The following is a 23,813-nucleotide window of genomic DNA, read 5'->3' as shown; positions in this document are numbered from 1 at the left end:
TCACATCATTACAGTCGGTCGGTGTAAGTTATCCTTGAGAGGGGAGGCCACTACAGTACTGTACTTTGAAACTGTATAAATTATATTCTTTCAAGTTGCTCAGTATTGCGTGAATTCTCGTGACCTGATGGCATGATAGAGCATAAATTCATCCTCTCAGAACAAAGTATTAAAGTATGCACTCGTAGTCACAAAACATCCTATTTGCACGATGCGCGACGCTGCTAGTAACGCAATCGCAGAGTGGTGTAACCATGACTGGCCGCAAGATCATGCCGTATTACCTCGGCTGGGACCTATCACAATAGAGGCAAAGGCACTTAGCCATCCAGTGCTTCGGAAGCGCCTGAGAACCTTGGTAAACCACTGGAGGAAACTGGAGCTGGGCAAGGGCCCAGAGGACCGCGAAACGGACATACCATATAGTAGGATGGCTTCAACGTTCTTGCTTATCGTTAGGTACATGTTCTGCAATATCGAACACGTCGGAGACGAGAATCTGGTGACATGGTACACAATCTCCATGGCAATAGACAGATGGGTCATCCAGTCCCGGTGTCCTGATTATGCGAGAAAGAGGAATACGCAATGGAGTTGGCTGCAGCGGCGAAACCAGTGGGTAGCACGTGAAGCCAAAGTATCGAAATTCCAGCGATATTATGATGCCGTTGTGCAGAACAACTTTATTGAAGTAGAAGGCGATTTCGAGAAAGAACTTATACAGATAGAAAATCAGCAACAAAAAGATCGACATGCGGGAATACAAATTCTCACCACTAATATTACGAAACTTAGAAGGACCAGAATGTCCAAGGATCTACAAAGGCCAAAAAAGTCCGAAATTAAATGGTTTTGGAAACCGGGATTAGACTTGGCGAAAGCGGTCGATAGTTGGGACATGTCAAGACTACATGCTCAATTCATCGGCAAATACCAACGGGATGGATGGACATATCAGCTGTTTTTAGTCTGTCTTATCGCCTATATAAGCCAACAAGACTTCATGTCTTCAAGGGATCCCCTACTGTTTTCTCGGTGTCAAATGTGGATGAAAGTTATAGATCAATCCGCTACTAACAAAAGCTTCGATCCCGCCGACTATGTATACGACCTTTTTAAACATATCGATACCCGAGTAGTCTACAAACCCTCCAAGCTACTTGATATGCAGTGGACCTGGAGTAATGGGAATTACCCGTGGGACGCGAAGGTCTCCAACGATTATGGGACGTTTCTGGTCAGCCCGAATGCTGTTTTGTTCGAGAATGGAGCAAAAATATATGTAAATAAGCTCGATGGCGAGGGCAAAATTAACGGTGAAGCTGTTATTGAGCTTCCTCGCAAAGCAACGGTCTATGAAGTCTTTTGCCAGATCAACCTTTTCTATGCTACTAATAGAGAAAAGGTGTCAGGGCGACTGGACGAAGCAGATCGCTACTACAGTCGGTTTTGGTGTCGTTATAGTGTGAGAGTAGGGCGCTTTTGTAAATATAAGGGCAAATTACCCGTGGGGGAACATTGGAGATTGGAACACTATTAGAAGAATTCCATAGATCAACAATTGGTCAACGGGTAAAGAGAGCACTCTTTAAGCTGAGGTGAGATCTGTCGTAGCAACTCCCGAGGCTGCGTCACTTCGTCAATGCAGACCAAATACAAAAGTAATATTTGTAACGCATGCGTCGAAGCCGGAGATTCGATCACGCGAGCGTCTGCAACATCTGCTCTCCGCGTGCCTGATACGAGGACGGCCGTTCCTTCGCCTCTCAACGCCCGATAATGAATGATGATCCCCCTGTCTGTAGCATAGCTCCGCTCTCATCTGCTGAGTGCTCGCTGTCGATGAGAGTAATTTTGGCCGTGTGTAGATGAAGAGAAGACACACGATAGCGGACCTGTATGATGCAATTCCATTTTCCGATCGTACTACAAGCCAGAATTAGTGGGCTATAGCTTTCGAGAACGACTCTGGTTCAGCCTCGAAGCGGGACGTCGATTTAAGCTCACGGGGAAATGGCGTGCAGAAGTATCGTGACTCCACTGTGGGTCCGGTGAGGTGGGACGCCATCTCCTCATTAAGACCCGAACGAGATTCGATCACGAGGTCCAGCTCAAAATGGATAGCTATAGAAATCCAAACATGCAATCGATGTAAATAGCATCGTTCATACGAGCCGGGGAGCCCTTGACGGATTCTACAATGGACATCTCATGTTCGTCCCTTATGGAATGTTGATAACTATCTGTCGTAACCCCCATAATTTCTAATAGCACTGCGGAGAACATTCCGCCGCGTATATCCAGCCGGACACTGGATATACTGAGCAGTGCGCATGACTTCCATGTCTTGGGACTGGTGGCAGCATCTATCAGAACAATCGGCGCGCATGTCATCGCAACCTGCTTCGTATACGAAAGATGGGGGACCTGTCTAAACAAGACGGAGCCACGTCGAAACTCCCGAGTTTTTGTTTTTATGGTTCATGACTGTGACGGTCTAATAAAATTGGGCAATTACTACACGGGCATGAAGAATTGCTACCCGGGCATGACTCTTACACGGGCATGACCTTTTGCAGCCTCTGATTGGTCCATCCCTTTTTGTTAGTCAATCTAGATTCTGCCAACGCTCCCCTTGTACCTCGGGATTAGCTCTCCACCACGACGATCGACGAGACATATGGAAGCTATTCACTAGCTAGCTACTACACCAATTTACCTCTTGTCGCATGTCAAGCCTACTGATAATGATTGTTCGTGAAAGATACCATATTTGTCAAGGTCACAGGGCTCCAGGCGTGGTGTGTTAGGCCCCCTGCTGAGCCAACACTCAAACACAGGCTGTATCAGGAATATCCAACAGCCTCATCTTCCAAGGCATCTGCATCACAAAGCAGGTCATTCCTTTGTGCTGAAATTGGTCCCCTCTTTCCTTCTTTCATAGTCAAATCAACTGCCCCTTTAACCATGTTCTCATCCGTGCGTGCGACACTCTTCCTGTCGCGATCAAGGCCGTCATTATGTCCCAGCCCGACTCTCGATCTAGCTCAGCAAGCAACCAACGACTACGAAGCTATCAATTACGTCCCCGAAAACGACAGCGGCAGAACCAATCTGAGAGTTCAAGACCACCTTCGTCTAATAGCACAGGGACGAGCATTGGCCCACACTATGGCGTGGGAGACGACGAGGCACTCTATAATGCTTTCGCCTCGTACCCAGAGACCTTCACGACCGCTCCACGCCCCCATGGATCGCGTGGGCTGAACGAGCCACCATGGGAGCTGCGATTCGATCATGAGATTCACCTATCGAATGATTTCCCAACCCGAGGAAGACGGTCGCAACGAGTAAGAATGCCTATACCAGGCCCGGAAATCGACCAGCCACCTGCCTGCTCTCCACAACAATCAGCACAAGAACAATTCTCTCCAACAAGACCCCAGTTTCAGTCCGCCCTTAGGCTAGTGCGCGAGGTGCTTGGGACAGATCGAAGACTTACCATCGAGCTCGTCCGGTCATACGAACGAGTCCGCCAATGGCGCGAGATATGGGGCTACTCGCCGCTCAGTTCAACTGCATTCGAATCATCTCCGCCATACTCGCCTCCCCGAGAAAGGCACTCTCCGCCTATCGCCTCGCCGCCCTCGCCCGACCACCCCTTGTCGCCTGTCCCTGACCCGATCCCGAACCCACCTATCCCAGGCGACCCAGCGCCGTCAGCCGAAGTCCTGTTCGAGTGGGTGAATACTTTCGCGAAGGCTAATGGCTTCGGTATTGTTCGACGAAATGCCTACTCATATAAGGGTCGGAAGATCCGGTACTCTTTCCAATGCGATCGATTCGGAGAACCACGCCCCTCAGAGAGTACCGGTATTCGGCAACGGAAGTCTCGAAAGTGTGGTTGTAAATGGATGGTCATTGCCGAAGCACTGGAGGAGGGTAGATGGCTTCTACGACACCACGATAATTCCGAGCATAGCCAGCATAACCACCGGGCCAGTATCAAACCATCCGCCCATCCCTCCCACAGACGACTCACTACACCTATCAGGGCAACAGTCGAATCGACAAGCCGTCGGATCGGAATTCGGGCCCGTGACGTACGCGCGATCGTCCTGGAGCAGAATCCCGAGTCATCCTTTACACGAAAGGATATCTATAACGCCAGGTCTCGTATCAGCCGAGACAAGTTGAGCGGCCACACTCCTACTGCAGCACTGATCAAGCTGTTCGACGAGATGGAGATTCCCTATCTTGTTAAGTGGGCGGATGATGAGCCAAACCGCCTCGTCGGTCTTGTCTGGACCTTTCCGTACTGCCTCCAGATGTGGAAGCGGTTTCCTGAGGTCATCAGCTTCGACAACACAGTAATATCGACGTGTTGACACTGTCAATTCGTTGGATTACACGGCTGTCGGCGATTAATTTGATGTTGATGTTCAATCATGACAAATTGTCTCAAGATTCTTCGTCGCAACATCAAAGAGAGCCATAAGCCTGTCAGCATCAAATGGCTTCTATGTCTTGTGGCTATCACCATAATCGGGCTCCTCTATCTCGGCCCTCGGCCTGGTCCACTTCCAAGAGAAGCGACCGGTGCTATTGAGGAGAATCAAGAGTGACATCTCCTTGGGGCTAGCGGACCATCGATGCAATGTTCCATTCTCTCCAAAACCTCCTGTTCAGTATGCAAATCAGCTGCTCCCATCGATCGATATCTTGAGGCGTTTTAGCAAGCGTTTGATAATTAAGGCTTGCGAGTCCTACGAGTGAGCCCTACCTCCACGTCCTTCATATCTTCAGCCGCGAAGCCAAGCAATCCTAGGGGCTGCCGCTGTCTATAAAGATGGTAGACGCCAGTCCCACGCCTTGACGGTTGAATATGCGGCCGTCAAGTCGCTATTAAGCCGCCAGAAACGGGCCTGCCCAGCTTAAGTAACATCGGGACATCTACATCCTGATCTCCGACATGGGACACACCTACGGCATTGCTCGACTTAGAGCTTAGCATGGGTGGAGATCAGGTTTTGCGATATAAAAGGGTAACCACTCGCTGTCTGGCACCCTGTATTTGAAAAAAGTACCAATGATGGATTCCGCGGCCTGGGGTACCGCGACCATACTTGATGCTCCTGCCCCCACGAGGACATCACATCAATGAATGCAGGAGAACCGCGTCCTTCATTACTAGCTTCTGCTGTTACGTGCGTGCTGAGATCATAGACCTGCCGTGAGGTTGATCGATCAGGGACCGACTCGTTCCACTCTATGGGTTGGGTGTGATCACGGGATTGATTAAGACTTCCAGCGCTGTCGCGTTCCTGTTAGACGGCTTGTGTAGTCTTGGTCGCGTATTCCCTTCGTGACTCTCGGACAGGTCATGCACGTGGTGTAAAACAACGACGTGCAGATTAGATAAGCAGTAATCGATAAGGGTCCATATCAGGAAACAGGCACCGATTGATGGTTCCCAATGTTAGGTGCGAAGCAACTGACAGCCAGTCAGGGATCGAGCGACCACCAGGACATTTCTATGAAAACCTGGCATGGAGGAAAGGTGCAATTTGCTATGGAGGTTCCTAAGCCAGATAGTCGTGACTTTTCATCAGACTCAATCTAGGGTTCTAATCGTACACTTGACCCAGTCACTGAATTGCACCGGAGCGGTATCTTCTGTGAAAGCCACGACACCCGATCGAGAGAGTACTACATGTACGGAGGTAATATTCCTTAGGGCGTTGTACCTATCACATCTTCAACCCGTAACCACCCGGTTAATTTGGTTGACTCAGGACGCCGGATTGGGACGCTACGTGGACGACCTCCAGCGACTGTGCGGGTGGCTTCACTACTTACCGAATCGGGAAGGAAGGACAACTTATGCCCCGTGCTTGAACGAAGAGAAAGCTGAGGGGTTAGTCGCACTGCCACAGCTTGCCCGGCGACGCCACTTTGGGTGCGATGAATAAAATTGCCTTCCTAGGTCTAAGTGTGGCTCGACGACCTCAGAAAACTTAAACCGTAGCCTTAGCTTCGTTCTACTAGAGAGTTGGGAATGTGAACCCCAGAGGGGGGCAGCTGCGAGATGTGTGAGGTAGGGTCGACGGACGGCGAAGGGCAACTCATTTTTGTCGGTGATCATTCCTTCCTTGTTAGGCATAGGCCCCACTTCTGACAGAACCCCGCTTGGGAATCTGAAACGCCAATAAGGCATAAGTTAACCTATGTTGGAATGCAACCTGAGGTGCAGGATTGGAGTTACTGGGCGAGCAGCATCGGCTTGGTCAATTCATGTTGTGGCACGACTGCTGGGGACGTTAGCATAACCCTGTGAAGTGGTCAGGTCACGGGTGCGCTTGTCTAATGATCGTGTGATTTACTCGTGCTCGTTGAAGGCTACGGAATTAAGAAGCGCGGAGCAGCGGACGCCGTAATAAAGTTGGTCGCAGCCCGCTTTGGGCCGAGATGGCGGGGTTGGGCCGCGCAGTTGGGGTGGTCAAAGCTGCCGTTGCCACTGTTGGCATGGCAACCATTTCAACGACCCCAATTTCCACAGCTGCTCACACACGAGTCGATAACTACACCACAATCGCAACCACAAACCTTCAATCTTCGTCATGTCGGAATTCGCAATCGCGGCCTGGATCTCTGAGACCACAAGAACAAGATCGAGAGAAAGTAGCGACAGCCTGGACTCCTGCGACAGTACCAACAGCGACACCCGAAGCGCGAAGCGACGCAAAGGCAACGGCACATTACGAGAGGACGGGAAGGTCGATGTGACGGGCACATTACCGAGTCCGACCTCTTCAATGGCGGGGGACGAAGCAAGGACCCCGCGCAAGAGATCTGCAGTCGAATCACCCGGCAGTGGCGTGGAGGAGGAGGAGCCAACACCTCGTGGCAAAGTATCATCCGCAGCCACAGTTTCAGCTCCGACACAGCTACCCCCATCGTCATGGGCGACGGCCCTCAGTCTACAACAAAGGGATTATCCTGCTGCTGGGGCTGCCACACCGAGCTCCTCGTCTGCATCAAGACCAAGCAAACGGTCAAGGAGTCCTACTAAGAGCACGGCCGACCTACGCTCCGCCAACATCGAGGTGCGCGACTTCTACAAGCACAGCACACCACTCCACGCAAGCGCCGACGCGCTGTTGGCAGATCTCAAGAAGGTCGCGGCTGGGCTTAAGGTCGTCCCCGCCATTATTGCGAATGCTGCAGCCAGAGAGGGGGGCAACCCCACGCACAGCTTCTACGAGCACCAGGTGAACAAAGACAAGTACTGTCTTTCAGACGAGCTCGCGATCGACGAGTTTCGTCAGCTGCATCGGATCCTAGCTTCCGCGGCCAGCTGCAGAGAAGAGGCCCAGTCCGAGGCCGCATGGAACGCGCTCGTGCACAGCCCGCTCCTGCACCATGCCGTCGAGTCATCCCAGTGTCCCCAAGTCACGCCTTTCATCGCAACAACCGCCGGCATCATCCCGGCCCTACTTCCGCGCAACATCTACACCGGCCACGCGGTGGGCGGCCGGCTCGTCGACTTTTGTATCACCATCGACGTCGATCGCGACGCCGTCACCGATTTGCTCGCGACGCAAAGCGAGGCCCTCTGTTCACTCAACCAGACCTTGTATACGCCATTACGCCAGCGTCCGATCGCCATCGTCGCCGAAACCAAGACTGAAACGGCACCAGAAACGGGCGAGAACCAGCTGGCGATCTGGACCAAGGCCTGGTTAAACCGGCTGCGCATGTTTGGCAATGCGAATCTGACCGATGTGCCGCCGCTGCCGCTGTTGCGTATCAAGGGTCACGAATGGTATCTGCTGCTTGCTTGGGAAGAGGCGCCGTCACCGCGGACCGACGGCGACGACGAGAACGAATTTGCACAGCTTGGGGCACGCAAGGAACCCAAGCTTGTTCTCCTGGGAGATCTGCACATCGGGAGCACCCGCTCGATCCTGACCGTCTACCAACTAGTCAACGCGTTAAGGCATCTCACGCGCTGGGCAGATGGGCCGTTTCGAGAGTGGTATCAGTATAGCGTGCTTGGTCGGAACAGCCAAGCACCTGGCTGATTGATTGTGTCGAGCACGCAAATGATCAAAGCAGATGCACAAAATGGCCAGAGGTTAGAGCAGGGGGGACAGACTCTACATGCAGATGTAGAGGCCTTGACCATTGTCATTGTCGGCGCTTTATTGTGTTCCCATGGACACGACGCAAGAGAGAGCCGGAACGACAACTTCTACAGGTATTCCGACAACGTCATGTGCCTGGACCCCGATCTTAGGCCGAGCACTTTACTCGCCTGAGACGAGATACTCAGTACTAGGTCGTGATCGAGCAAGATCTAGATTCGAGAACAGCAACAAGAAGGGAAGTCGATGGGCAGGAATTGGCGTATATTCAGGCCTAGGTCCGCGTCGTGGTGTCATGTAAGGGGGAGGAATACTGGCTTGTATGGAGAGACGAGAACTTGCTTATATAAAGGGAAAGTGGCGACACTGTCTATGATGAGCCGTAGCTCGGCAAGCTGTTTCGGCGTGCTGCGTTTCGGGCTTGGCTCCAGCTTCATCATGGTGGTAGCCGGAATACCGTCTTTGAATGGGAGATCATGCTGTTCGCCACTTTGACAAGTCGTTCGCAAACGCACACAAAGCAACCGGTTGGTAGTCGCAACAAATGTGCAGAAATCACTCAAAAATCATCCCAAATTCAAAACATGTATGGCGGAAGTCTATATTGCAAATCGACTGATCTGACGAGCAGTGATCATTTTGACGCCATGTGCATCGGACTGCTATGATGACAGCTGGTGGTGGTCTTACATGATCGTTGCCTGTTGCCCATTGCTGAAGTGCTTGCCATTACCCGCATCCCTTGTACAAGTCAGGACGCATCATCGTCGTAGTCGCACGCGCTTAGCACCGCAATGCTCCTTCAGAGTCGTGAATCAGATGTGTGGATGACCTAGAAGCCGAAGAGCCGCTCAAGATGCAGGGCAAAAATTCTCTTTGGACAGCTTCCATGAATGCTGATGAGAACAAGCTGTATGTACCTTCCCGAACTCCCCTCTTAGACACACATATGGTACGTTCCTCCGCCCGATATGCCCGACACCCATAACCACCACCACCCGTTGGCATTGGCATCACAGTCGCCGAGCTGTCCGGGTCTATCATCTTCGAAGACACAAGGCCGGGCACTCGCCTACGTTCTCAGCACGGAGCCGTGGCGGTTTCATCGTAGGCCCGCCCAGCTGCATGGAACAGCCTCTTCGTCGCTTTCATCCCGCGTACCGTCCTGGGAGCCATCCTCCCCGTCTAAAGACTCAGACCGGACTACAGACATGCCCATGTCGAAATCGACTACCACCAGCCGCAGCCGCCTTCGCAGGCCCGTCAAGACAATTACCGACATAGGCCTCCTCGACAAGAGGCGTCCAAGGCGGACGTCCTCGATGTTGATTGAGGCGCCACCTCGAGGAGATCAGCCAGAACGACCGGCCCGTGGTGCCGCGAGCAATCGAAGAAGACCTTCGCTCCGTGCTTGGCGACGACTTCTACATCCCGCGCTGGTGTTTGGCGACCTCGGGCACGACCTGAAAAAGGCAACCCGCGAGTTTGACACGATCCGGGACATTGTCGAGGAGGCAGACCGCTGCGTCACACGGCGGTGCTGCGAGGCGCAGTAGAACGCCAAGGTTCACAGTCGCGTGCTCAGGTTGGCTCTTGCGCCGTTCGCTGGCCGCGCCGAGTACGACTGCATCACCTCGGCCGCACCACTGGATGATCTGGTGCCGACTGTCGGCAACACTCGCGTGCAGACCAAGTATATCGACTACAGCATCCAGCTTGTGCCCACGTCAACCACGTTTCAAAACGCCATCCGCGAGCGCCTGCGCCAGCAGCTGCAAAACGATGTCAGCGGCAGCACCAGATCGGCAGCCGGCGGAAGTAGTGGCGGCCTGGCCAACCCACCTACCATCAATCAGAGCGGATACTTCCCCATTCACAACCGCCCCTTGGTCATCTCCATCGAGACTAGGCCTCCCGAGGCAGGCGAGGGTGGTGCTCTCGCGCAGCTGGCTGTGTGGATTTCGTGCGGCCATCGGAGGGTGTACCAGCTGACGGGCACCAACCCTGAAACACTGCGGCTGCCCAGTCTACCTTTTCTGCGTGTGGTAGGCCACGCGTGGACTCTAGGCTTCGCGATTGATATGGGTGATAAGATTGTGACTCGTATTGTTCAGTGGGCCTTGATCTTTGTGCAATGGCTGACCGTGTAACCTAGGCTCTTGTCGACCTTCCCCACGAGATCGGACATACGAGGACCATAGTTGGGGCGTGTAGGCTATTGGCCAGCCTGCGTCGTGTCGTCGAGTGAGCGGACGGCCCATACCAGGAGTGGTTCGGGAGAGTGGTCTTGGGGTTGGATAGTAGGAGCGTGTAACACTTTGTCTTCGGATGGGTGTCTATAGTAGGTCTGTCTGTCTGTATACATGTAGATATATGTACTAGCCTACATGTAGGGAGCAGAAGCAAGCACTTGCCTGAGGATGAATGACCATCTGCCTTGTTGCTACTTTGCGTGGCCAAGATTGATAGGAATGATGGAATGACACGACGTATCTGGCGAATACTTAATAAGCTCCCGTCCAGCTTAGCATCTACTTCTTGGAGCTATCAGGAGCATGCCTCGTGTTCTTGCATTGCTCACATAATTCTCTGCGTCTCTCTGTCTCTCAACTCGAGATTCTGGAAGGATCCTTGCTCATTTTGGTTCTCGACCGATGGGTTCTATTGAAACCATTGTCTGTTGAGGGAGGAGAATCACATAAAAACTGGACCTTTAACATTGACTCGAGGTGTTACGGACATAACCTCGGGTGTTGAGAAGTACTTGAGTGAGCCCCTGTCACATACCCTGCATTATTGCCCTGAATGCAATCTCCTATTGCTATCTAGAACCGAGGCAATTCGATCTTGTGGCAAACGTAGGATGAATTATCACTTCAGTTGTGCGATAGGTACAGTACCTAGACGTAACTAATGGCTTTATTTCCTCTCAGTTCGATATAAAGCGCCAGTGAGGGGCATTACATAGTCAGCCCGGTCTTGAGAGACACGTGGTTTGCTAATAATAGTGACGTCCGTTACCTCTGTCGTTGTCGTTTCTCCCACCGTTGGAGCTCCGCCTGTACGACTTGGCGGGATGACTGCAGACTCAGCTCCAGCTGCGAGACGATTTGTGCGTGTATGTGCTAAGGATACCACTGAGGTCTACTGAAATGCAAACAACAGAGCACCCAGGCAGGACGGAGCCCTAGTAAGAGGATTCCGCCTGGATATTGCGACCGGACAGGGCAAGAGTGGAATCCATTGCACAAGTAAAGAGGTCTATTGCGAGCCCGCTCGAACAGATCCGATTGTATCCAGGTGAGTAGCTCAAGGGGTTAACGGTCGATGACCGTCTCACCAACCCAACATGCTCGGCGGCATGTTGAACGAGCTGGCGGCCGACCTTTGGGTAGACGGCACCAGAAACAGCGTGCCAACCTAGGTGGTTTGGAGCGTGGCACGGGGAATGGAAGATTATGTCAGCTAAACAATCTACCAGTACGTATTTGTATTGGTGTGCATGACGCTCCAGCATAAGAGCGATTACGTCGCGATAGCTCCCCCGGAAGACGCTGCTCACGGATGTGAAATAGCTCTCTTCTTCCCCTTACCAAAAGCCTTGGCCGTTCCTAGGACTTTACGGCCTCTGCCTTACTCGTCCAAACGTGTTTGAAGTCGGGTGCGTCCTGCATGTCCGTCGGCGGGCCGCACTGTTCTTGGCTAAAGTCGCGCTGCATAGCTCTGTGGAGCTCAGACGACATCAACACATGCGGCAGCAAGGCGACTTCCGTTGTAAAGGTGCTCAATTGTGCCGAGTTGAGAAAAGGGTTGAAGTTTGGACTGATAGGCAGTGCCAACGGTCACCAGTCTGCGAGTGATGGCGTCTGGACCACAGCAGCATCCCGTGACCTCCACGGCATACCCGTAGCACGAGCCAACAGTACAATCGCTATGGCGACCACGACAACCCAGTATGTCGTAAGGACGATCATCTTGCCGGCTCGGGACGTCCGCACCTCCAGGTCGGAGGCACCAAACTGAGTGTTCTGGTAGTTCCTCCCACAGCTTCAACTCCTTGCGCAGCAACCTCATCGACCAGCGCGTATGCAGATCCACCAGCCCGAGAAACGCGATGGTAAGCACAGCCATGACCGCAAAGTCGGCCGGCGTCGCCGTGATCCGCCAGAGCGCCTCATATGTGACGATGTACACCCCCCGCGACATTGGCCGGCTGAGCACCAGCGTCCACACTAGTCCGCGGAAGCACCGCGCCATCCTCAGCGGAGGACGCGTCCAGGGCCCCAGACGCTCCATGAGCAACAAAGCCAGCTGCACGGTGCCGCTGAGACCGAGGCTGAAGAAGCTACACGCCGCCACGTTACGGATCATCAGTGTTGTAATGCCCGGATTCGTGCTCATGGTAGACCAGTACAGAACAAAGGTGAGGCCCATCCACCCCACGTGGTGGACCACGTCTTGCGATCGTGGCGGGAACGTCCTTGCCAGGTCGTAGGTATACATGGCAGCTGCGAGGAGCCTTTCGAAGCCTGGTTGTCAGCATCTATGTCCATGACCTGGTCGTCGGTGTGTTGCTGCGGGGCATACAAACCATGTCGACCTGGCTGAGGACTGGACGCCATCCTGCTCTAGAAGGATGGCGGCGTCGGAATATGACAGGACTTTTAGGGATGCCCCCAGGCAGTACGCACTCGCTGGAGCAGTGGCTATGCGTAGGACGATGAGTAGTTTCGTGCGAGAGGGAAGCGCGGGCCATCGCTGTCGTAAAAGCTTGGGGAACAATCTCCACGACGTGAAGTCGCTTCCCAAGGCGACCGCAACAAAGCAGGCGCAGAGTTGGATTTCCCACCTCTCGACTTGCGGCATCGTTGGCGCTTTCCAGTGGAACACCGTGTCTGAATATCGGACGTTGGTGTGTTCAAACCTGCAGTAGGCTTTTAAATGTCGAAGGCCTCGGCTGGGTGGTCGCTCGCAAACTGAGCCGACAGGGCCTATCTTGGTTATTTGTTGACATGCATGATCGATACATTGGCTGCGGGTCTGATCAGCAGTGTGGGTGGACTCGGTGGAATACTTGCTTATATCAATAAGCAAGATGGTGTGGACGGCACCTGTTAACCGCGAACATAGTAGTTGTGTTGTCGAAAGCCACTCTCTCGTCCGCCCAGATTCCTGGTAGACGATGGTCAAGAGGACCTCAGACTATGTGTAGATGACGTGAAGGGACTGCTGGCGAACTGGCGTATGCTCATGGCTTTTGGCTTTGCAACATGACCAACCCTGATTTGCGGGCATTTCGAGAGAACCCAGCGGCCGGTGTCGTCGTAGTCTCGCCGGAGGTCCACACCACCCTGCAGATCTCATGCCCGGTTTGGGTTGGGAGGCTTGCCGGCGTCAGGGGCCTCCGACGCTTGCAAGCGATCAACCTAAGCGCGCGGAAAGGCCGTCCAAGACTCAAATCTGTGATAACAGGCCTTTTATGACCGCTTGTCTGATTGAAGGACAGCTTGAAGGGCGCCCTTAGTCTGGGAATGCCGCTGAACGGCTGCTGTCGTGGTTACTAAGGTGAAACTAAGCAGATGTGAAGGTGGTCTCCATCAAGCATGGCCCCCGTGAGGTTTGTGATTGCGTTCGGTTTGCAAAGCTGGTCAATAGGAAACATGATGCTAGATCATATTCACAATCCGCTCTTGAGGAGCTTCCTATTCAAGATCCATTCGTTGAGTCCGTCTTTTCTATGCTCGTTAGTTTCGTCGCGCGTGAAAATAACCCGTGACCTCAAAGAACCGATTTTGGTGGAGTGTCCAAATTGTGTAGTCGAGAATGTGCTGTTGTCCCCGCAGGGTTTGGCGGCAATCTAAAAGGGCTTAGCGTAGTTGCCGCTTTGCTACTATACCCAATCTGGCTCGGCCGAGAATACATAAGTGAGCTCTCATTCCCATCACGTTCTTGTACACTTGACTTCGTTCAACCTTTCTCTCATCACGCCATGCCCTTCAGCTCAGATGATCCCCTCTCTTTCATCTCGCTCCGCCACCTCCTATTCTCTACGAGCCCCCACCGCGCAAAAAAGATCACTATCTAGAGCCTATCACATCGCGGCTTCCACAGATTTATCATCGAAAGTTGTCAGCTCGTTATCAACAGCCTGGATGATCACATGGAAATCAATCGTGGACTTAGGAATGAGTCATTGAGAGCGTATCTGCATGATTATCGGCTGCAAACACGTCAGCATTAGCACAGTCTTCGTCGACACGATGAAGCCCGCGGGATTCGGAACTCGGAGCGCTCATCTCAGTGTCTTTGACAGAACCGCGGAACCGGCCTTGAAGGAATAATGGTATATCGTAGGCTTCTCTGTATCTCGGGCGTCTCTAGGAAGATCACATTTGACAGACTGGCCTCGTCGGTTAATCCAGCTTTTGCCGATGTGATATTATGTTTATCTAGTGGTCATTCGTCGACCGGACTTGACCGGATATCACGGCGTCCAGTAACATTATCTCCTGTACTACGTGGGCTCTCTGAGAAAGGGGCGAATGTATCAGCCCCCGGCTTCTGGGGTATCAAAGAGACCTAGCCAGAAACCCACCAAGAAATGAGGTTCAGTGACATATACAATGTAGCCACCGAGTATATAAGCTACAGTTCACCTCATGCTGATCGGATTGAAACTCATCTTTTAATCACTGCCTTTCACTCATTACCGCCTTACCCTCATTACCATGCGTATTACCCTTGATCATCAAGAGTTCTATGTTCCGGGCTCGGCCAATGCTGATACTGGTACATACCAGCGAATGAAACGGAAAGCGTCTGCCTCTTGGACCTATCCCTCTCCTCCTCCTCCTCCTCCTCCTCCTCCTCCTCCTCCTCCTCCTCCTCCTCCTCCTCCTCCTGCTGCTATTGAATCCAGCCAGCGACTTTCCAATGTCTCGAACCCAGTTAGTAGTCGACAGCCGGACCGCCCGAGGAACAGCTGGGAAGATCAACAGCTAAGACATAGCAACGCCGAATATTCATTATTAGGCTCAAGCAGATCAGCGGTCGAACGTAGACTACAATGTACGTTCAGCTCCTACAGCACCTTACCACACCACAGTGCATAATTCGTGCGAGTCGCGGAAGCAGTAACTAACCTAACGCACGACTCGTTCAGCATTTCCCAAGTCTCCTCGGCTGGGTTTCGAGAGCCTTCCGACCAAGAATGTGGCTGAAACGCAGAAGGGCGATAATGACATTGGTCTAAGAAATATAGATCCTATCCTTGCGGATAGCCAGGGTCTATCTGCGAATGCACGCCGGTTGTCTGGTATGTCAATCATGAAACGATTCGTGCCCACAATTTTCAAGTATTTAGTGAACTAAAGCACCTCTAGTCCACGTAGAGGACCACAATAGCCACAGGAGAGATAATCCCGAGCTCAGCCTAGGATGCTTCCCGTCTGCGGCCATACGCCAGACGACGAGTAATAGATTACTCGCAACTCCATCCGCGATCAATATCGACCAAGAACCTGTGCTAGTGTTTGACGAAGAAGAACACGAGCTCAGCCTTAGTGTTGGCGAACAGATCTCTGATAACGTTTTTCAGGGGGACTTCAGCAACTACCGAGACCCCATTGCAACCCAATCGCATAGCGCAGTCGCGTGTCCGCAGGGTCGTCCGGAGTCAGCTTGGCCGCTTACGCAAAGATCGACATCACCAGAGCATGGTCATCAGCAGCAGATCAGTGCCGAGCAGATGGCAGTCTCCAAGTCAAGCTCTGTTTTAGCGGACCTTCCACCTAAGGATACGAGTACAGGGACATATGAACAATGGGAACTACATCATGGGTTGTTGAGTCGTACTACACTCGGCTCTGAAACGCACTTTCAGATGCAATTTGCATGGGATCACAACACAGATGGCCATATCCGTCCCGGGGACTGGGATCTTCCAAATGCCCACCTACAATCTACTGGCGACGGTAACTTCAAGCTGTACTTTTCTCGGGACGCTGGAGGGGAGCCGACCAGACATTCTTCCAAGAAGCGTCGGCGCTCCTCTAAGAAGGTCGGAAAAGCTAAGAAGAAGAAGTTGGCCGTTAATACGGGTAAGTCCTTCACTACAGCTCTGACATCTCGATCGTGTGCACTAATTGATAACACCTTAGAAGCTGATGACGAAGAAGATGACCAAGAATATGAAGTTGACTGCATACTCGAGAAATACGGCAGGAATAAGTTCCTCGTCAAGTGGATGGAGGGCAAGCCGAGTTGGACGACAAGAGATAAGATCCATGAAAAACTCACAGATGACTTCGACAAGGTCTTTAAGGGTTATGGGCGCGGAATTAAACTCATCGGGGTCAGGGTTTCCAGTAAGCGTGTCAAAGAGTACCGTGTCGAGTGGGAAGATGATCAAGTAACTTGGGAGAGAGCGGGCCGGATCGACTGGGGCGTCTACAAAGGTGAGATACCTAGCTTGGTTATGAAGTAATAAGGGAGGAGAAGACGCTGGAGGAAGATAGCCTCGATCGTGGCTGGCCCATGGAGGTCCTTGCTTAGTTTGTTCCTAGGTTCTTCCGCGAACACAGAGAGGCTCTAGGATGAATCTCTGTTTTAACTTGTTCTTTTATAATCACACTGTTCCGCACTCGATCCAGGTATATACAAGATGGTGCATGTACGTACCGGGAAACCGACTGCCCATAACCGGCCTCGAGGTCTGCTTATGTTACGACTGCTATGGTGTTCTGACTTCTGACCACCACTTGTAGAATGCATCACAACATCACGTTACTCTGTACTAATTCATGTTCGTTATCCATAACGTTAGAGGATCTTGTAGTTTCAACTTCCCGGCTTATTTACCTGGTGGAACACCCGGCCGACAGAGGCTTTCAGTATACCGCCCAGCCTCATGCAAGTCGCTCAGTAGAGCTTGCCACGGTTTAGGGTACTCGGGCTTCTCACATGGTGCTCAATCCCTCCAACGACTGATGAGGCGCTGCTCAGGCACACCTCATATTGCTCAGGGACTGCTCAGGGACGGCTTAGGCTGCTCAGGGGCTACTCAGGGACGGCTTAGGCTGCTCAGAATCTGCTCAGGTAAGACTCAGGGTAATCAGAGATTGCTCAGGACACTCTAGGGACGAGCCAGGACGATGTCACATTAGTCAGCGTTGTTTGAGCGACACCGTGTACTTTGGAAATGCATCTTTGCGATTCGCCAAATCTGGCGAAAGCGCCTTGAGGGGCTGACCATGCTGTCTCCACGTGTGAAAGCCTAACTCATGGCCGCTACAGACAGTGAGCCAAATTTGGCGCTTGTCAGCCTCAGCTTCGCTCGACGCGGACAACGACAGAAATATTGCAGCCCGAATCTTATGTCGAGGGACCAATAAGCACGCGCAGTTCGTACTGAGACTTCATAGAATGATTGGTTGGCACGACGCCTCCTAGAACAGCTCACCACGCTCGTGCGCTTTAATTCATGGGGAGTCAATCTCAGTAGTTCAAGCTTGCATTATAGGACAGATGCGGCGGATGAAACAACCCGATTTGATTCTGAAGAGGAACAATCACAATGTTCTCGACTCAGTGACTTGAGTAAACAACTACACCACAACAAGCAGAGCACGCCGCCGATAACTGGAAGCCCTGAAGACGGGGATCGCCAACCTGTTACATGGCCCTGACATGGAGGCACCGAATTGACGCAGCCAGCTGCTGGAAGGCGGGTGGCTGACTGGCCACTTCAGAGTGTAGGTAGGATACCGCATTCTTGCCGGCCAATGCCGCGACAGGCACAGAACATGGCGCTCATACCTTTAGCAACAAAGTCTGGCGACGCAGCCTTGGAATAGCAAGGTCCTCCAAGAAAGCGTCAACCGCGGTCACAGGCCGTCGTGCAGAGGCATCATGTCATAGCCCACGGATGGCTGCGGGAACTCCAGCCCTGGAGCTCAGTCACGTCTGACTCATGCACGCCTACTTGCGCCTCATACACCGGCTGCATAGACATTGATGCGCTATCACAGAGAGTCAGGTGAAGTGGTAATGCAGGCTGAGGGTAGGTGGATTAGTGGTTGCGTGCTGGCGTTCAGTTGCAGGTGAAACTTGTGTATGCATCGACGTGGAGTGCACAGGCAGAAGCTCAACCCATGTATGCAGGGTGGTTAGGTGTATTGTGAGGCTCAGTTGTCACTTGGTAAAAACGAGCGCGCTATTCACAACCGCGGTGAATGCAGCCCGCCTTTCTAGCCTAAATGGTGGCTGGGAAGGGTCTGCTTCGCAGGTCTTTCAACTCTACAGTTGCTATCGGCTTGCGTATGGCCTGGGATGCACCGGGATCTGGGCTTGGTTCTCGAGTCAGCCAACGGTCGAGAAGATTGTTTCCTATATAAACATCCCACTACACAGAGGACTGCTTTTGCCTTTGTGGAAGCATCACCTCCTTTCGCCCATCTACTGTTACGCCTTGCCAGTTCCAAAAACCACAGCTCATACCATATTTGCACAATGCAGACGGCATGGAGATCCACTGCCGGCCCGGCGGACCGACACGCTGCAGATGCGGTTTGTCATTTGACTCCAACTGAATCTTCACGCTGGACGTCTAACAAAGAGTGTTTGAATAGGAACTTGTTAAGCGATGCTTGGAAGTTATATTAGGACTGTAGGATCCGCGTAAGTCGTATTTCTCGCATAAATACATTCTAGAGTACAGCCTTTTAAAACCTTTTGCAGTCCCAAACGAGCCGCCTCTGGATTATGCGGCGCTATTCAAAAAGCATGGGCATGATAAGCTCAGAGAATGGGCTATGACAGGTTAGAATGCCTCGCGACTATATCTCGGACGTAGATTGACCGTCTACCAGTAATTCCTAAAGCCTCAAACGGGGAGGCGATAGAAGGCTACGAGCGCGATGAGGTGTATGCGAACGGTGATGAGACGGACGAGAGCGATGAATCTGGAAATTGAAAGCGACGATGAGCCTAGTCGAAAGGCAAAGAGACAGAGAAGGTAGCCTGGCTCACCGGACCTCATCGAAGGCGGGGCAGCTCTAATGTAGCATTACAACTTTTGGAGCTTGCATCTCATGCTGGGGAACCAATCAGCACGCGCAGTTCATACTGCGATTCCATAGAATCATTGGCTGGGACGAAGCCTCCCAATATAGGTCACCATATTCGTGCGCTTTAATGTAGGAAGTACATCTCGTTAGTTCAAGCTTGCACCGTAGGGCAATTATGGCTGATGAATGACCCTGTCTGATTTTGAGGCAGCGATCATAAGGCTCTCGACGTAAGAACAACTCAAACAAACAGCCCTAGGATACTACAAGCAAAAGACGCCGCCCATGACTGGAAGCCCTGAAGACAGGGAGGCAATCGGGGCCATGATCCAATGAATGGTTTTTGGAAAAGAAAGACAACGTCAACGAGGAAGGCAAAGGGTCAGCCTTGGGAGGTCTCACATGCATCCACGCAAGCGGAATTGTGGGCCCAGAGCTTGCTCAAGCTACGATCGCGCTAGGAGTTTGCTGCCCCATACTGTAGTGCAGCCGGGACGAAAGTGGCGTGAGCAGAAAATGGCTCCTGCGCGAGCAAGTGGTCATGAGCCATTATCGACTGCAGTCGGAGATGGTACAATGCCGCTCTCGATGCAGCGCCAGGAGGTGCTTGAGTGCTAGTGACTTGAGCCTGGTTAATGACAGTCCTCCTCGGCTCGATGTAGTAGCTGAGCTGGCGCAGAAGCGCTGCACCGCTTCAGAGCCCGCATGGGGATGCTTAATCATGGTGTACCGCTGGGTTGTCGACGGTTTTGCTGCGTACTGCCGTTCACCTTTCCGCTCTGCGGGGACTGCTGAGGAGTGCTGAAGGATCAATGTGAAGCACGTGCAAGTAGTTGTATGAAAGGGACCGCCCATGCAAGCGCGCATAAATAATGCAAGCATGACGGCGTTCAGAGCCGTGGATGCGCTCCAGGTTGGTGTCCGGAGCAGCTCGAGGTAGCCTCTGCTGACACGGAAGCGCGTTGACTCACGAGGTGGCGCGGTGCCGTGGTGCATGTTGTGGCTGGACAACGGCATGGCTGGGTGCGGTGTCGTGTAGCTGCGCCTTGTCGAAAACAAGTGGTAGTCCCTCACGTTTAGCACTCATTGCAACCCCATGCATGCTCGACTATCACCCACTCGACATTCGGGCTTGGCGCTTGATCTGGAGGAATCACGAGTTCCCTCTTACCAAACGACCATGTCTAGCAAAGGCTTTCCTTTTAAGGCGAGCGACTTGCATGCACGGCTCGAGGCATTCCAACGGCATCAAGTAGACGAATCTTTCAAGCTACTGAGGGAGAATGCGAAGTAGGAGCACTGAAGGGGCGCGCTTCACGTTGCCCATAGTGGGTGGCTTGAGGATTATTAGCGGGATTACCTGCTCACTAAAGCCGCTAGGCCATTGAACACCTACTTACTGAAGCAGCTGATTGACCGCTGCACCACCCACTAAGCCACCCACTAAGCTACTAAATCATCCACTAAATTAATCACTAAAGCACCTCCGCTACAGTACACCTAACCCTACGAAGCAACCACTAAATCACCTACTGAACCACCCACTGAACCGCCCACTGAACCACCCACTGAACCACCCACTGAACCACCCACTGAACCACCCACTGAACCACCCACTGAATCACCCGAAGCCTGCGCCAGACCTGCTAGGGAGTACCTGCTCGCTCCGCTTACAAAGCCAGAATCCTCTCCCCAAGCGGATCTCCAGGCTTGCCTGCGGACTGTGATGAAGATACCTATAAGGGAGTATAAGAACAATAACAATGTCCTTAACGTCCTTGATACAACCGCATCCGCATTCTGAATGATGCTTAAGACTTCAGCAAAGATCTAATCCCAGGCTTGCGCTAATATAGTTCCCAGCGCCGTTAGAGGTCAGTAAGCCACCAGTCGTCCTTCGAGCACTGTTAGGCCAGAGGCGAGTTCAGTATGGCTATGCTTTGCTCCAAGAAGTCACTGCTATCCTCATAGTAAGCCAAACGCCCGTGGGCTAATATTCACGAAGCTAGGTAGAATGCTAATGGTATGAGGGAGGGTCGATTCCACTCTTGACGTCCCTGCTGAGCTCCATGAGTTTCTGCAAGTCTGGCGAAATCTGGTCTACGTAAGAGAGACAAGTACTAGTAAGGTTCTCGAACTTATCGGCTTTCTCACTTGCTTGAATCTCTTGTTGCTCAAGATGTAGGACGAGCTGTTCTAATTCCATCAAGCGGTTTTCGGCGGAGAGTTTCAGCTCCGTTTCTTGGCAAAGGCGCACTTGTAGATCAGCAGCTTCGCCTTGGAGTCTTTCAATCTCACTCTTGAGATTGCTGATATGTAGCGTAAAACTTGGTTGATTTAGAGTGGACTTAGCTAGTTAGCTATGAGAGCTATAATGAAACAACAAGCTGGTCTATCATACCTTGCTTAAGACGAAGGGGCCGGCCGTTATAGCTTCGAAAGCCGCCCCGACACCTGAACAGAGCTGCTTATAAGCGCTGATAGAGTGATCGCTTAGATTCTTCGTAAATAAATGCGCTGCCTCGGTGACATAGCTCCAGCGATATGGATCATTCTCAGACGTCACTAGTCTGACATCTGAAGGAGTAATATGGCAACCCACTTGCTGACCTATATGCTATTAGCAGGGGTTGGGAGGCTGCGCAACCTTACATACGGATATGATCTGCCAGGACCTCACGGCATTTAATCCGCCATTCCTTTCTATCCACGTTACTCGCCCTGGTAGCCATCCTAGAAGTGGATAGGTGATTGTTTGGGGGGATCTATAGAAGACTGAGATAAGCGACCTGTGAATGAGGAGCTCATATAACAGCCTTTCGCGAGACGTCCACGTTATAAGTAATTCCGTCGCCAAAATCAGCGCCGGTACTCACCGTACTAAGTCGCATTTAAGCCAGATCTGCTTAGCTCGTTTGAAAGTACACGCCATGTATCCAAAAATTAGAGAGTAGCCAAATATAGCCTGGAGGAAGGACGAATCAGAGCACAGGGCACACTGATAGGGATAACATTCGTAGTGATAGGCATAGGGCACATTTATAAGGATAATACTAGCTAGGCTATTATACTACATGGATTTCGCAGCCCTTAGCTCTATTGCGAGCCGCGTACTTCCGCGGCGTCGTTGCAGCTGCGGTTTGAAGCAGTAAGCTTCCCTCAGCATGCAAAGGCGCAGTCCAGCTGTCGCCTATACGTAAAACGAAGATCCCAACCGCCCACTTGACAGTGCGGTATTGTGAGGGGATCCTGATTGTGTCGACTATCCCAGACAATATTCCCGTAACGAAACTCGAGTAGATAATTGACCCACATCTGCTTGCAACGTTTCCTGATAGGTGCGTGATAGCCCCCAGGGAGGTCACACTCTGGCTCTGGCGTCCCAGGTGCTACTGTCTGGGACAGGCCTATACTCAGCGGTTCCATGAGTTTAGTATCAGAGGTAGCAAATGTGTGATCTGTACCCCATGGCCCGGTAAACTCGCCATTTGACAACGGCTTGCCCATTCTCCAAAGCTGATACTCAATCTTAACAGGATCTTGGTGCAGGGTTCCTAGAGACTTATTGATATGTAGGCTGCAGACGTTCGAAGCGCCTGCGCTACCTGTAGACTGTTCTAAAGGCTCCGAAGCACTCGTGGATGAAATTGGAGACCGCGAACTACTAGTGGAAGTCTTGACAATTGGTCCTGATTCATCAGAGCTCCCGGGAGCGGTCTCGGGTGGAAATTCCGTGCTAGAAGTAACTTCATTACTTCCGTGCGAGATAGCAGGTGTGGTAGAGCTGTTTCCTAGATTGCTATGCCCCTCAGAAGGATCCGCGATGGGCGATGTGGTATATGGGGAGGTGTCAACGCAGGTTGAGTGTGGTATTTGTGTCTGCTCTACGCTGGTCGTTCCGCCGGTACTCTGAAACGGACATGGCAGATCTGGAAAGCAGCAAAGGCCCATCTGATACTGGATTAGATTGATGCACGGAGCTAAGGGCTCACATGCAGCGAGTAAAGCACTAGACAGCACCGCCGTAGCAACAAAGATTGCCACTTTAGGTTCAATCATTGTTAGGATATGCGTGAGGACTGAGGATCTACGACTCTGACTGTGGGTTTGACCAGCAGCTACATATGCGCGGCTCGTTACTTGTAAATCAGAGCCTACCCTAATGGCTCTTTACGTAGAGCAATTTATGGATGAGAAGGGGCTTGAACTGACATCGACACTATATATTGCTCGGCTCTCCTTGTGCTGGGAGATAGTAATACTAATAACTAAATCAAATGGATTTATGTACCAACGTGGATAGTTTCAAATTGTTTCGCACTATTAGCGACGCCCAATGCGATCTTTTATTCGATCCACAGCTTGCTATCGCGAGACCTGTCCAAGGCAGTGCTATAGAACCGTCCCTATCTAAGCAGAACACTATATTCGGGGAGCGACTCCGAAACGCAGAAGCTCAGCGACTCTTGCTTAATAAATCGGGAGCTCATTTAGTCGAGGATAACGCTGTTTTCAATCCTTGGAGCTTGTTCTTCCCACTACAAGTACAGGCGTGGTCGACAGGAACTGTCGACCCCAGGGAAACGTATAGGGGAGCATA

At 52.0% G+C, this 23,813-nt stretch overlaps 4 protein-coding genes across 4 annotated transcripts; 3 read left to right on the top strand and 1 right to left on the bottom strand.

Annotated features, from left to right (window-relative positions):
* The first annotated feature begins 6,527 nt into the window (after positions 1 to 6,527).
* B0I36DRAFT_337369 (uncharacterized protein) lies at positions 6,528 to 8,146 on the top strand. The gene has a single exon (XM_046155667.1). The coding sequence runs from the start codon at positions 6,621 to 6,623 to the stop codon at positions 8,082 to 8,084; it is 1,464 nt and encodes a 487-aa protein (XP_046005960.1). The 5' UTR covers positions 6,528 to 6,620; the 3' UTR covers positions 8,085 to 8,146.
* Positions 8,147 to 9,358: 1,212 nt separating this feature from the next.
* B0I36DRAFT_396584 (uncharacterized protein) lies at positions 9,359 to 10,297 on the top strand (the record flags this gene model as incomplete). The annotated part of the gene is made up of 2 exons (XM_046161555.1): positions 9,359 to 9,699; positions 9,733 to 10,297. The coding sequence occupies 2 exons, from the start codon at positions 9,359 to 9,361 to the stop codon at positions 10,295 to 10,297; spliced, it is 906 nt and encodes a 301-aa protein (XP_046005959.1).
* A 1,692-nt stretch (positions 10,298 to 11,989) lies between these two features.
* Positions 11,990 to 13,013, bottom strand: B0I36DRAFT_368881 (uncharacterized protein; the record flags this gene model as incomplete). Its single annotated transcript, XM_046159684.1, has 3 exons — positions 11,990 to 12,166; positions 12,246 to 12,666; positions 12,739 to 13,013. 3 exons carry the CDS (start codon positions 13,011 to 13,013, stop codon positions 11,990 to 11,992), a joined length of 873 nt encoding a protein of 290 aa, XP_046005958.1.
* A 2,737-nt stretch (positions 13,014 to 15,750) lies between these two features.
* On the top strand, positions 15,751 to 16,818 carry B0I36DRAFT_45343 (uncharacterized protein). The gene is made up of 3 exons (XM_046162906.1): positions 15,751 to 16,246; positions 16,310 to 16,603; positions 16,712 to 16,818. The coding sequence occupies exons 1-3, from the start codon at positions 15,895 to 15,897 to the stop codon at positions 16,738 to 16,740; spliced, it is 675 nt and encodes a 224-aa protein (XP_046005957.1). The 5' UTR covers positions 15,751 to 15,894; the 3' UTR covers positions 16,741 to 16,818.
* Positions 16,819 to 23,813: the final 6,995 nt, after the last annotated feature.

This window comes from Microdochium trichocladiopsis, assembly GCF_020744255.1.
Source record: "Microdochium trichocladiopsis strain MPI-CAGE-CH-0230 chromosome Unknown B0I36scaffold_12, whole genome shotgun sequence".
Lineage (NCBI taxonomy): Eukaryota > Fungi > Ascomycota > Sordariomycetes > Xylariales > Microdochiaceae > Microdochium > Microdochium trichocladiopsis.
Note: the sequence above shows the minus strand (reverse complement) of the source record. Positions and strands in the feature narration are given on the sequence as shown.

Bases quoted from the DNA above. Each gene is read 5' to 3' on its own strand.
- B0I36DRAFT_337369 (XM_046155667.1), top strand. From the start codon at position 6,621: ATGTCGGAATTCGCAATCGCGGCCTGGATCTCTGAGACCACAAGAACA.
- B0I36DRAFT_45343 (XM_046162906.1), top strand. From the start codon at position 15,895: ATGGCAGTCTCCAAGTCAAGCTCTGTTTTAGCGGACCTTCCACCTAAG. The intron at 16,247-16,309 runs GTAAGTCCTTCA...ACACCTTAGAAG, and splicing joins GAAGTTGGCCGTTAATACGG to CTGATGACGAAGAAGATGAC. The intron at 16,604-16,711 runs GTGAGATACCTA...GTTTGTTCCTAG, and splicing joins CGACTGGGGCGTCTACAAAG to GTTCTTCCGCGAACACAGAG.